We start from the raw sequence: 14616 nt of genomic DNA, 5'->3' as shown, positions 1-14616 counted from the left end.
ATCTTGCTATATGTGGTCACTGTCACAAAATAAACTGATACAAAATATGCAAATCAAGATGACTGTTTATTGTTTGATAGCCCCCCAGCGTATTTTACTTTTATTGTGTTTTATTAAACGTTGACTGAACATTCGATTGAAATCAACCACGACCAACGCGAGCAGAGCCTGACGGGGTAAAAACACTGATCTGAGAAAACCATACAAACATTTTAAACCATACATAAAGGTTACCTACCAGCTCTTTTGCTTTGTTTGGTGTCTTGTGATGTGTCGTTCTTGAACGACGAATCTTTAATGTGACTAGGGAAGAACGAGTCGTCTCTATGACGGCGACATCACTTTGATTGTTTTTTTTTTTTTTTACAGTGGATTCTAATCTTCAAAAATGACCGTGTTGTATGACTTATGTCTTTTGAGTTCACCCTTCAGATTAGACTATAGAACTGTAGTGTTACTTGTTTAGGATTCAAAATGTTGTTTGCTTTTAATTTAGGTCATTATGTCCTTTTTGAGCAAGCATCTTATACATATATTATTAAAAATGGATTAAAAATTAAACTAGGCTATAAATACTTGGATTATTATATTATTATATAGCCTAGTGTTTATTTACTGATAGACAGTCAAAAAGACAAATTAATCAATATTTTATTTATAAAAAGGTTTTATTTATTTATAAAATAATAACACCACAGATCCTCAAGAAAGAGTAACAAAAACACAGTGACAGAAATGTCAGAAATAGCGCATGGGTCTGTCACGTGATTAAGGAATGATTTGAACCCGAAGACTTGTCAGACACGAGGTGAGTTAATCACAGACTGAAGACCCAGGTCAAGAATTAATTAATTAAGTCCAATATCGCGACGAGCGTTGTTTCTCTGAAGACGCTGCACTTCTTTGAATCGCGAACTTCACCAATCACAAGACATCTTATAGGGGGGGCACCTGGGGTGGCCAATCGAATTTCAGGGGGGGCCGGTGCCCCCCCTGGCCACCACGTAGACCCGCCCCTGCTAAGTGGATGTATTAAACTGTCCTGAAATATAATAAAAGCTATATCATCCCATTCAGCACTTTACAAAGTACTGATCTGAAACTTTATTTTAAAATAAAAAGGTAGCTATCAGTGAATATTACACAAGACCATTTCAAGACTTCATGTTAAAAAAGCAACGGCAAATATTTTGTGAGAAACCTGCCAATGCTTCTGATGATTGATCCTCTCTCTTCGGAATCTGATAACTCTGAAATGGAGAGAGGATGGGGCATTCAGTATGAAATCTAGAGCTAGCATGTGTGCTATAAGGACCATGCATGGGTTGGGTTGGATCATACTGCCTCAGCTGGAGTAGTGAAGATCAGCACCATGGACAGCAACTGTACTCATAAATGTATAACTTTCACAACACAGTGTGAGTAGATTAAATCCAGTGCACAGTGTACTTAGACCATGAGGAGCTTCAGCATGTATTTGGCTGTAAGGTAATAATGCGTCTTACGTGAGTCACTGGAACCAGTTGTACAACATGTTTCTATGTCACTGGATCAAGTAAACATGATCTAAAAACAAGACATTGATTATAACGCCATAGAGAAGATATGGGGGTCAGTTGAAACTAAAAATGTTTGGTTGCCAAATTTATTAAGTAAATGTAAAGTAAAGGGTAAGTAAATTAATTTTCCTTTTTTGTTGAACTATTCCTGTAAGATATACTAACATTGTGGAGCCACAAACAATACTTTTTTGGCTTGTGCATTTGTAAAAGCTTAGGTTGTTATCCTCTGGTAGTGGGGGTTGCAGTATTGTATACCACTTGTCCCCACAATACATAAAATCTATAAAAGATACATTAAAGGCAGATTGAGTCCATGCATCTTTTCATTATGTCATTTTTGTTATGTCCATTTGTTTCTTAAATCATCACTGAGTAGTGTTTAATACTAAAATATGTCATTGTAAATGAGCTGCAGCATCTTTGTTAAGATATTATCTTCATTTAATATCATTCAGTATTTTAGCTAATTAAACACACTGATAGCAAATTGAACACACACACACACACACACACATTTTGTCCTTTTTTGAAAGATGCGGCATCAGAAGTATGTTGTATTGTATAGGCAATGGGACTCTATTTTTCTATTTTCTATTGCCTATTACAGAGTTCAAATATACAGTTATCATTGTAGTTTGACTCAATCCTATTGCACTTTGTAATGCCTTCAAAAAGTTATTTATTTGCTGTGACTAATTAGAGCTGATTCAGACATCTCAGATTCAATATCAGTATTTTCTCTGATAGGGTGTCTTTTTGTTTTCTATATGATTATTGATTTAAATTGTGTGATATAAAGCATTTGGTCATTTCACTTTGAAGCAAAACTAAATCCCCTGGAAATCTGCAAAAATGATCATGTATCGTAAATATCTTTGAAATTTGTATTTACATCATTGACCACTGTCAATGGGACTTCTTTAAAGCAAGAGACTGCTCTCTCTGTTTCAGTAAGATGGAAACTAACAGCGAGACTGACAGACTGCTCATGAGTTAGCGCGCAAAGCTGCTGCACTTCTTGTGAAGTAACAGCTGTCAAGAACATTACAGTGCAACAATATCTCTACGTGTTTTCATATAATGATGCGCGAGTATAGGGCACAAAAAAAAATATTATTTCTTAAAAATCCGATAAATCCGCGAAAGTGTGATGTCATTTAAGGCAGGCAAAATTATTCGCAAGTACCCAATCAAGCCTCAGTGGCGCGCGCCTCTGCGAGCTTTGCGCGCTACCGTTTGACCTGGGCCTGGTGTCACGATAACGATTGATCTTAGCGCTTAAGAACGTTTTCTACGAGTAATTTTACGATCGTTCGTTATTGTTTCACGTGCGTTTCCGAAAATTCCATGTAAAGCAATTACTCGTATCTGTGCTTTAAGTGCTATTAAGGAGTCGCTATCCGTTTATCAAGTGCTGAAATGTCACGTTACAGAATGGCTCTTAATAGTGGTAATCGTTTATTGACGTTAACCAAGTGCTGCGATCCAGACAGACAACTTGGATATAATAACTACAATACAGTACACTATTATATTATATTATATTATATTATATTATATTATAGTTTATAGTATTATACTTTACATAATAATATATAATATACTTTATATACAGTATAGAGAGAGAGTCCGGGTCCAATACATAGCTGGCTTTCGTGCACTTCAGCAAGTCATTGACGCATTTTTTTCACCAGTCTTTGAAGCATTTCCTACATTACTTATTTTATTCATTCAGTCATTTAATTTAGATGTGTATTTCTATTTTGTCTGCCCTTTTTAATTATTACATTTGTAAGTTAATAAGAAAATAAAGAAAACTAGTCATTAAGTGTACAATAAAGTATAATCAATTGCTTTACGATTACTCAAGAGCACCCGTAGATCTTCGATGATTTTCAATTGATTTTCAATGATTTACGATTATTCTTTTGGGAAACAGACCGTGATATTAAGATCAGTCGTAAAATCGTTTTTACAAAGCTTCGTAAGCCTAAGAAGTTCGTATAAACGACGAACGAAGAAGACAGATTTATGTGGTCACCTGCAGGACAATCGGCAGATTACACCTTAACTTGATTCAAGGGCAAAGTGATTATAATATAAGGATTTGATTGTACTTTATTGTACACTTTATTACTCGGTTTTATTAATTTATAAATTAAATAATTAAAAATGGCAGAAAAATACTAATAAATATCTAATTGAAATAACTGGACCAAAAAATGGATAAAATAATAAATGTAGGAAATATGCTTCAAAGACTGGTGAAAAAAAAAATCTGTCAATGACTTGTGACAATGACGAAAAAAGCCATGTATTGGACAGAAATTACGTCTCTCTCTCTCTCTCTCTCTCTCTCTCTCTCTCTCTCTCTCTCTCTCTCTCTCCATAAAAACATATTATATAGTATTATGTAAAGTATAATATTATACACTATAATAGGATAGTTAGTATTATATCCGAATTGTCTGTAGGTTAACATTTCAATAAACGAGCGTTTACTACAAATTTCAGCACTCGACAATTGGACAGCGACTAAGTAGCAGTTAAAGCACAATTGTGTTACATGCATTTTTGGGAAACGCACTTGAAACAATAACGAACGCTCGTAAAATCACTCTTAAGGTCTTAGATCAATCCTTATCGAACTTTGGGTCACAAATGGAGTAACCCAACTTTTGGGTTAAAAATACAATTTAAAAAATGTACTCAACGGTTTGGGTTAGTACATATTTTACTCAAAGTTGGGTTGAAACAACACAGCTTTTTTGAGTGAAACTCGTTCACTAGGCTTCTTCATTTGAAATTGTGGTCAGTCAGACAAAGGATTAAGTCTATGGTTAATTAATTCAAGTAATACGGAATGAATGTCCCACTATTATTATGCGTTTACGGTACGTGTGTATGTAGGTCATAAGATTAAACGGGAAAAGTAAAGCAATAGGCGTCAGCGTTTTCTGTACATAAGATGCATTCAAAATCCTTTCCAGAATGTGCCAGGTGACATTAACGTTATAATGTACAGGTGTGCTTGCCATAAATGCACGTTGAATTGGAGAATGCCCTCTGTTGGTGTTCGAGAGTCAGAGCTGTTGAGGTGAGTACTGATGATGTTAACATGTTTCACACTGCGAGCGAGTACGCTGAAAATACACTTTGGCAAAATGTGATATAATTAACGTGTTATTTCAGTAAACTATTATGTTTTGACCCCCATTTTCTCCTGCAAACCAGACCTCCTCATTGGCAGCTTATAGCAAACAGACAGCTCAGCCGTTAAAGCAAGTGAAGGCAATTTTCAAGGATAATTGCGAACATGTTTTAATACATATGCATGAAAAACATTTTCCTTTTTGAGGGAGAGGGAGCGACTTAACGTGCTTATGCAGTTGATTGAGGGGATGACCTGCTATTCAAAATGTTATTTGAGAACTATCAAAATGTGCAGACTTGCAAATTGCCCAGCTTGTATCTGAATTACTACCCCATTCATCATCATTATGGGTTGATAAGTTAATTTAACCATTTCATTCTGCCTTAATGAGCTATAGTTAAATTAATGTCACATAATATACGAAAGCAACATTTGAACAGAAGCGTTCATTTGAGACAAACAAGGGTGGCCATGGTTTCATTTGATGCATAAATCTCCTCATCACAGCCGGTGCTTCTGTTGCCACGAACCTTTTCCCTTCTGTTCCCTGTGTTTTCTTTAATGGTGTCAACAAAACAAAGCGCATAATAAAGCTTTGTTGAAGACTAGCCGTTGACGCAATGCAATCAACTCAATAGTGCCATTGTTGGGTGTATTTTGCTATTAAATCATGTTCGGTTTCTTCTCATTTTTCCCCACTGTATTTTTTTACGCAGTCCATTCACTGAAAACTAAATTATGACAGCATGTGGAGATCTATAACGCAGTATCACCCAGATCTAATATAGTTCGCATGTCGAACTGAGTATCCTGTTCGTTTAGGTCCATCCCATCAACTGGATAGGATTGGGATCACCCTCGCCCTGCCTATCGCCTATTCTTCCCCGAGAATAATCAAATCTGACAGCTTTTGGGTAGCCATTTACCAAAGTCTTCTATCTAGTCGATTAAAAACTACGACCTGCCTTTATGGCATCTAATAATATAGCTAGGGTCTCATCATTTCATTGAGATTTTAGCGCACATGTTCAGTTGCGCGCACTGTTTTCCACTCGCCAGACGTGTTTGTGAAGTTCCACCTTAAAACAACAGTCTTTTGGCCCCACGTGCTCCCTGTAGTTCGGATTTTGTCCTCCCCGCAGCAGCTGTCACCTCGCATTACTCGCAGTCAGCTAAATGAAACATTATTCTAAACATATGCATCGTAATCAGTTCGGTCACACTTACAAGAGCACGCGTTAATAAGGCAATCAATCACGGTGGAACAAGCGAGTTATTCTGCAACAGCTCATAAACAGTGTGTAATGAAGAATTGGAGGTTAGCATGACACGCGCTGATCAGATAATCAATGTCAAAGATGCGATGAATGTCAGTAAATGTAGTTTTTTATGTCGTTTCTATAAAATCTTCAATTTACTACAAGCAGTTCAATTACCCAGAAAATACAGTCAATTAAATGGGCGTGATTGGACAGTAGCGGGAGGATCATCGATCTTTGCATTTCTATCTTGGTGGTGGACATTTAATTTGGGGTTTCTATTAGCACCGAAATAAAGAAAAAATAAAATATATTAAACAAGCCGCAGATTTATTTTCTTGTCAAAAGCAATTCGGCTAAGGTGACAGACAGTTTGCTGCATTTTATGATGAATTCTTTTTTCAGTCTTTGCACATTGGATACAAAACTGATGGCGTTATTGTGGCCAGTGTTTTTCTGCCCTCTGTCTTCTCCAGTTTGCCTCTCCATCTATCTCAATGCTTTTGTTGTATGGGTTGTAACCCTCGCCTTGGTAAAGAGCATAACGAAACATGGCGATACATCACACTCTTGCTGCGCCTCTAATCCCATTTCTTTAATGGGGACGTTCAAAAAGAAAGCAACTTATCTCAAAGTCCCCCGGGAATATCCCGGTATATATTTAACCAGGCTGCAATTAACGACAGTATCAGCTTGTATCATTTAGAGGTAATGTAAAAATAATGGTAAATTATAGGGCCGGAATGACCCGTGATCGCAGACTCCATATTCCCTATAGTTTTAGTGTCGTTTTAATTAATGCCAGCCTCACTTTCTCACCAAAAAAAAAAAAAAATTGGTTACAGAGCAGGAACGCTTCACACTATTTGATTTTTTATTTTTCATTGATATATTGATTTTGAAAAGAAGATAAAAATATACAAATACCTCCTTGGATTTAAATTCAACTTTTAAAAATTTACTATCAAAAAAATTGATTTACGTGTAGGCTATTATTGTTTACGGAACAACACACTTAATTAGAAATGTAAGTAATATAAAGGTGTGTGAAGTGGACATTTGTGAATGAAACGTTGTAGGCAACATCTGTTACATTTGATTTTGAATTTGCTCGCCTTTTAATGCTTTCAGTTCAAACTGCAATTAGCCATTTGCAACGTGCACAATGATAACGATATTAAAATTTGCGTTTTAAATATTTATTTTCCAAGAACAACACCATCAATAAATAACATAATATACATTTCTATATTGCACATTTTTCTCAAGTGAAAATATGAAAATTCATACAGTCGGCAATATGTAAAATACAGAGACGTAATGTACAGAGTCGAACCCTTGGGATAGGAGCAAAACACTGGGATTTTAGTATTGTCATTCATTGAACAGACGGCAGCCAGCCCCGCGCAAAAACTCAGTAATAAAATAATAATAATTAAAATAATAAAAAAATCTGTTTGTTTTCTTTTTCCATTTGAAATGAAAACAGCAACGTAATGTACTTTATATACAATGAGTGATTTCAACATGATTTCAGGCCTAATATTTCTTTTTTTTAATTGTTCTGTAGTCTGGCGAATTAATGTCAGATTTAGGACCTAAAACAATGGTGTATTCCTAAAATTAAACAAATATCCAGCCAGTCACTGAATAAAAAATAAAAATAATAATAAAGAGGGTAAAATCTGTGAAGCTAATAATTTCGAATGAAAGTCAGAATTTTAGTTTAATACAATTTAAACGTGATTATGCGTTATGACAAAATATCTCACCATTTGATCTGTACAAGTGCTAGTTTGCTATTTTTAAAATGTGGTTTTATGTAAGGCAGAATTCCGCCTTCCGTGGAAAAAAATGTATGCAGACAGAAATGCATGAGCAATTTGTCTGAAGTTTGGGGTTGTGTGGATAATCCCATTATATTGTGAGTGAAGAGTCTCTACTGGGAGTATTATGGAAATATCGGTTTGGATTTAATGAGACTGCTCGCGTCAGCGGAACATCTCTGAGAGAAACTCTACCCAGGCCCACCAACGTCCCAAAAACAAGATTGGAAATAGGACTCGGTGGAAAGGTTTCTTTTTTTTCTTTCGTTTCTTTTTTTTTTTTAAATAATAAAAAAGGAATTCTCAGGTAACGAATACCACGTTTAATACTGTACAATCTACACACCAAGAACAATGCGAAATGCTCAAGGTCTTTTATCTATCTTGTCTAATGACTTCCCACAGCGGGTTGTTATGCTTTGACAGCGAGTCTCAGAACGGGAACTTTCTTACATTTCCACATTCAAAGGAGGTCCATCAAGGTACATGATTGGCAATTTTCGTCATAATCTTCACATTATTAACAGCAGAATTGACATTGTAGCAGTAGTGCAGGTTTTCTGCGCCACACTCCTACATCAGGGAGTGTCCCTCGAGCAGCAGCACTTTAACAGCACTGGTCCTTTAACAGAAGCTAAAGTGGCACAACCAGTGTATATCCTCTTTACTGTGGTCCAGTCTAATAGAAAATAATATTTGCATACAATTGTAATTAATAAATAATAATAATAATAATAAATAAGGACAAATACAATTATTACTACAATATAATAAAATATAAAAAAAAATAATAATGTAATTTTAGCTCATTTTATAACGCACTGTTTTAATACCGTGTGTTGCAACATATTTAAAAGGCCTTAGATTTCGTGTATTTTAAATATTTTTCTTAATATAATTCTGGGCGTAACAGGCCTTACTAGAATGAAAATTCTGTCCCTCAATTTAAAAATAATAATAACAAATGCATGTGCTTCAAATGAAGGGGTGCATGCCAGCACTAAGCTATCTATTGAGCGCGCTTTCTTCTCTCTGGTCTGGTGAGGGCACCGCGGTTTTGCTGAGAACTGCTGCCGAGTATGGCAAAAATCCGCTCTCGGACCTCTGGCCGGACGCCGTGCAGGTGAAATCAGAGCTGGTGCTCCTGGAGCCGAGTGCGCTGGCGGCCTGACTGCTGTGGCAGCTGAGACATGAGCACGGCCCGGTAGCTGAAGGCGCACTGACTGCTGCAGCGGCCGCCGCCGCCGCCGCTGCCGCCGCCGCCGAGCTGTTCAAACCTGCCGGTGACTGGTATAGTCCTGGATGCCGGAAACTACACAACAGCTCTGGGCGCGAATATGGATGAGAAAGCGCACGGAAAGTATCAAGGGGACGAATAGAGGTAGCAAAAGGTGAAGAAGCGGCTCCTGAGGCGGCTGCGGCGGCAGCTGCTGCCGTGACACCGACATGGGGGTAATAGTGTAGTGGCATGTGGGAATGAAAAGGGTAAGGCAGACTTCCGGTGGCGGCCGCGTGCGTCATCATATAGGTGTAGAAGCTGGGATCGGCGGGATGTGGCCAGGACATGGCGAGCCGCTGCCGCTTGTCCTTCATTCGTCGATTCTGAAACCACACCTACACGCATCCACAGAAATACACAGGTAACAATTAGGGATGAGGTGAACAGTGGCGAGAGACGAGAACAAAACAATTAAACTCTACCGTTGTGCATGGCTAAAACAAACTCAGAACTCAGTTTTTGCATAGCTTTAATGTTAAGCTTTATGATCAGAGGATTATTTGTGTCCTTTACGAATCGACCAATAATTTTTTTAATGTACCCCCTTTGGGCTGTTTTTGTGGTTGATAGGTAACGTGAGCACAGATGAAATTAGGCAGGTTTGCATCAGACAAAATAAAATAACAGATTTTGTTGATGTGAACAGACTGCACGTTCTCTGTAAACAGTATTTAGTGGAAAGGATTCATTTTTAGATTGATAATTGCCATATGCAATTGCATTGTTTTGTTTTTGTAATCTATGCTGGTGGCTGTGAAATGTTAATATTAGCTAAACATTTTATAAACATTACAAATTAGCAAATATATATTTGTTCTACTCTGGGAAAAATAATAAAAATCAGACCAATACCTTTATTGTTGTTTCGGGTAGGTTTAATGCAGCGGCCAGTTCACATCTCCTGGGTCTTGAGACGTAGTTTTCCCTGTAAAATTCTTTCTCCAGTCTTCCGATTTGTTCTCGGGTGAACGCAGTCCGGTACCTCCTCACCTGATCCGCGCTCGAGCTGCTGGAGTTACTGATGGAGCCGTTCATATTCGACAGAGACGATGAACTTGTATTTGAAGCTCCTGAATTACTGTCGGAAAAACCTAAATCGAATAATGGAAGATATAAAATACAAATGCGTAATATTTTAAACATGCATATTAGTCTTTTATCACGTTGATTTGTAAGGTACATTAAAATAAAATACACAAGCACGTAAAATAATATGTGTGGTTTTATTTATAAATGCAATTCATCTGAAATATGTTGGGATTACATTTAACTTTTTTTTTCTCAGAAAATCAAAATGATTTTAAGCCAAAAATAAAAGACAAACGCATTCACCGATTTGCATCAATTTAACACTGCAAAATTCACATATTGGGACACACAATGCAATCACAGATGATTTTAATTCGTCTAAGGCAAGGGTAAAATACTTGCAAAGCTTACAAAAAAGTATTTGGGAAATGCTACCATAAATTATAACATAACGTATGAAAACATGCATTTGAAAAATAATATAAAACAAATTCCAATGAGGGCTATATTTGAAACTTTGTGATGCCCACTCAAATGATCATTTGAACAAATGTATAAAAGACTCGATCAAAGTTTCCATGTCGTTTGTTTACCTTTGCTATTGTTTTCCTTCTGTTGGCTGAGACTGCTCGGTGAGCGATGAGACGGGCAACCCACTTCCACATCGCTGTTCATATCGGAGTCAGGAGAAACTTCAGGGTACAGGTTTATTTTCTTCCTGTTTTCGGAGGATGAAACCTCTGTGGAGGAGGTATTGTCGCTATGGTGGTTTCCGAATAAGCTGTCGATTTCGAATTTGCCTTTGGTGGGAATATCCCCGAGGTTACCGTGCAGCGAGGCTGAAGTTATTCTCGGACTGAGGCGACCTGCGTGCTGAGAATTTTCCAGGGCCTCGAGCACCGCGTTCCCGGCCGAGTCAGAGAGCCTCTTTCCTGCCACTGGACTGTGTAGTCCCCTTTCCATCAGAATCATTTCTTTTCTTATCCTCTCCATCATGAAGTCGTGCAGAAAAAATCCAAAGTCCCAGGGCTGGTGCTCCGATGACTGGTGGCGGATCTAATCCGCATTCAGCTCAGCTGCCGCCTCTAAATAATATAACACCTTTATGAGCTGGAAGCTAAAAACAGAGGAATGCCAGTGTGGGCAACGAATGACTGCTCAAAATGACCCGCACATCCTCTCTGCTCCAGAAAGTCATTCATCAAAAAGTGGTTTGCGCCTTCGTCGTTAAAGGTGCGCGTGACGCGGTTCGAATGATCATTTATTGTAACAGGTTTATAAGCAAATAAATAGGAGAGAGACTGTCATCGGTTGATAGAGTCGGCCCTTGATCGGCCAGACGCGTATATCCAGGTGCAGAGAGAGAGAAGAAGTGAGGAGAGCAGCTTCTGATCTGACTCTGTTTTAGATGGCTCCTGGGGTTGGCCTCTGGGGTGAAATTGACAGTCTGATTAATAAAATGAGCGCGGCAACATTTCCCTCTTCATTTAGGAATATCATTATGCTTTGATTCTCTATTGTTCCTTCCTTCTGTTCTGGCTCTCCCTCTCTCTGAGCTGTTTCTTTTTTCTTTCTCTGTCGATTATTTCACACAGACGTTTCCGAATGAGAGGCATTAGTTAAAGATTTTTTGCATCCAATTAGAAGATCCCGTTGTGAATATGGTTGTTCGTTACAAAAGAACGATATTGGGCGCATTCAATTTAGTGACCATTTTTAAACGCCGTGGTTTTCTTATTTGTTGGAGATAGACTATAATTCAAGCGTTTGCAAAATATAATCTTATATAGATATTTTTTATTATTTGTTGGTTGAATTATTTATTTATTTTATTGGTAGTCGTCTTCTAATACCTTTCTTGTTTATTTATTTTTGCCTTGGATACTGCTAAAATTTCTTGATGCATTATTTTCGTCAATTGATGGCATCCTCATTTCATAGAGTTAAAACTGACTCATCACCCTCAATGACAAATTTCGTTTATTAAATTCAGGTTTACCTGTTTACTGAACCAAAATTATGTGATGGCACACGAAAAACCTTTTAATTCGTTCTACACCTTTTATCACAGATATAAACAGATGTCGACTTTACGTTTTACTGCTACATAATTATACTATACAGATATTGATACTGTATAGGGATTATAATTGTGATCAGTGCCAGTCTAGATCGCTGATCACACTTCTATCTAATCTAATATGCAAAATGAATCAATATTTTACCCAATAACGTTTCTCACAATAGCATATGTCGACTATAGACATTTTAGCACACGTGTCAAACGCTGTAAAATAGGTAATAAAAAATGTTTAATATGTGATGCTGAGTCTGTAGTCTGCGCTCTCAAATCAAGTGTTAACGTGGGGCGTGAGCGGCTCTTTAAGACGAGGTTAAGTTATCCACTTCAAGGAGAGAGAGAAGGGGAGCGTGACAGGGACGCGCGTTTTGCGTTCTTTGGCGCCCTCGCCAGCTTTTTCACAGATAATACAACAACTAGAATTCGGTTAGTTCATCCCCTAGATGTAGTTCAACAGAATAGACACACCAACCCATTTCTTCCTAGTAATAATAATTTAAGATAGTTATTGTGACATCTGTACAATCCAATGACAGACAAATGGAACCAGCAAAAGGGACAAAAAAACTAAACTAGATTAACGACGTAGAGTAGAAGCCTCTAAAACATGCAGTCTACAAAATGCAAGAGTGTTTGGTAAAATTCTCAGCTTTCGTATTTTCTCCTGCAAGTTTTTCAAAAAGCTCCAATGTCTAAGTAAAAACGCTCGCAAATAAACAGCAGCATTGGATTACCAAAGCTTGAGCGCATTTCATTTCAGTTAAGGAAACAAACGGTAGCCTATTAACGTATAGCCTAATTTGTTATTGCATAACAAATGAAAACATAAAAATTAAATAAAAAAAAAAACACTTTGATAATTTGTTATTGCATAACAAATTTCAACTAGTAAATATATGCTAAAATCTTTAAACGACTCGTTATGATTAACGGGACTCACCAATCCCGTAATGTCGGAGGACGCTTGTTCAATTAAATTGTTAACCTAAAAATGACTAATTGTGTCAACATTAACACATATGCATGCCTGTCTGCTTATCTTTCGTCTGTGGAACACGAAAGTAGATAGCCTACGTAGTAGTTTTTTATATGTCTAAACAGTAAAAGGCAGTGTGACTCAAAAAAAAAAAAAAACATATACTGTAGCTATATCTTTTGGAATGACACGAGGGTGAAAGTTGAGAAGGATTATTTTTATTTTTATTTTCAAGTCAAGACCATTTCATTTATCCACTTCTCACAATATATATAATTTCAATGTAACTTTTGAAAAAAAACAAAAAAAAAAAAAAAAAACACACTGATGTCCCAAAAAGTCCTGGGCAGTTTCATTAAAATATTTCTCATCTGGCTTGACAAAATATATTTAATGCTAAAAGTCAGTCATGCATGTCATATTTGTTAGATCAACTACATTCACAGTCAATGTGAAACTTAAAGTTAGGCTACTTACCAAAATTGTAAAATGATGATTAAGTTCCAACACAAAAACAACTCTATGCACAAGAATGCGAGATAGAAATATAAATGCTCATGGGTGGTTTTTTTATTTTATTTTATTTTTACAATTTTACAGTATACGCTTATGAAATAACAGAACACACCTGTCTTCCACACCTGACGTTCATCTTGAAATGAAAAATAGCACTGATGAAGCAGCTGCAACAAAGCTGAAAATCCTATGTAATGCTTTAGACGAATCTTGATGCGTCTATAGTACTTGTCGGTTGCAAGTTTATTCGTTATCAGCATAGTTTATCAGTTCAGTGTTTCCAAAACCATAGTGCCGAGAAAGCAAGCGCCATCGCAATCTTCTTGAAACTACAGCTCTCTATAGTGTGGCAAAATAGGCGAACTAGGCTGCGTTTCTCAAAAGCATTGCAGGATGTAGATGTATGAGTGCTCCTGGAGAAATAGAGTGCGCTTGTAAAGACACAGACAGACACTTGCAGCCACCTTCGGGACAACTGCAAAATTACACCTAACCTTAATACACTTATGGTTAATATGTGATAACATGTATTAATACTATATTTACTCTAAATTATTAATTAAAATGTTTTCTTAATGTATACATAATTAAATACATATTAATTCGTTATTCTAGTACTCTTCTTTTCTAACACTGCTTTGACACAATTAAAACCTGCTTTGACACAATCTGTAGGCTATTGTAAGCGTTTAATAAACATACCCGTGGCAAGTACTGATTTGTGTGGACATAGCCTGCCACTATAACAACATATACATACAATAGAGAGAATGTGAGAGAACATGGGTGGAAACGTCAGCTGCCAAGCATGGCCATATATAAATCATATCTTGGCCTGCCAAAACGTGTCTTTCCATTACATCTTTATCCTGATCAAAAGCACCTACCTAGGCCTACCAAGACCCATGCTCAGCATGGATGCCATTTATTTTGGG

The 14616-nt window shown here is 37.0% G+C and overlaps 1 protein-coding gene across 1 annotated transcript; it reads right to left on the bottom strand.

Moving 5' to 3' along the window:
• Positions 1–7101: 7101 nt before the first annotated feature.
• Positions 7102–11984, bottom strand: evx2 (even-skipped homeobox 2). The gene is made up of 3 exons (XM_026272652.1): positions 10703–11984; positions 9933–10171; positions 7102–9415 (listed from the first exon to the last, which is right to left on the bottom strand). Exons 1-3 carry the CDS (start codon positions 11103–11105, stop codon positions 8807–8809), a joined length of 1251 nt encoding a protein of 416 aa, XP_026128437.1. The 5' UTR covers positions 11106–11984; the 3' UTR covers positions 7102–8806.
• Positions 11985–14616: the final 2632 nt, after the last annotated feature.

The sequence above is a fragment of the Carassius auratus genome, chromosome 9, assembly GCF_003368295.1.
Source record: "Carassius auratus strain Wakin chromosome 9, ASM336829v1, whole genome shotgun sequence".
NCBI lineage: Eukaryota > Metazoa > Chordata > Actinopteri > Cypriniformes > Cyprinidae > Carassius > Carassius auratus.
The sequence above is the reverse complement of the archived record's forward strand: the minus strand, read 5'-3'. Positions and strand labels throughout refer to the sequence as shown.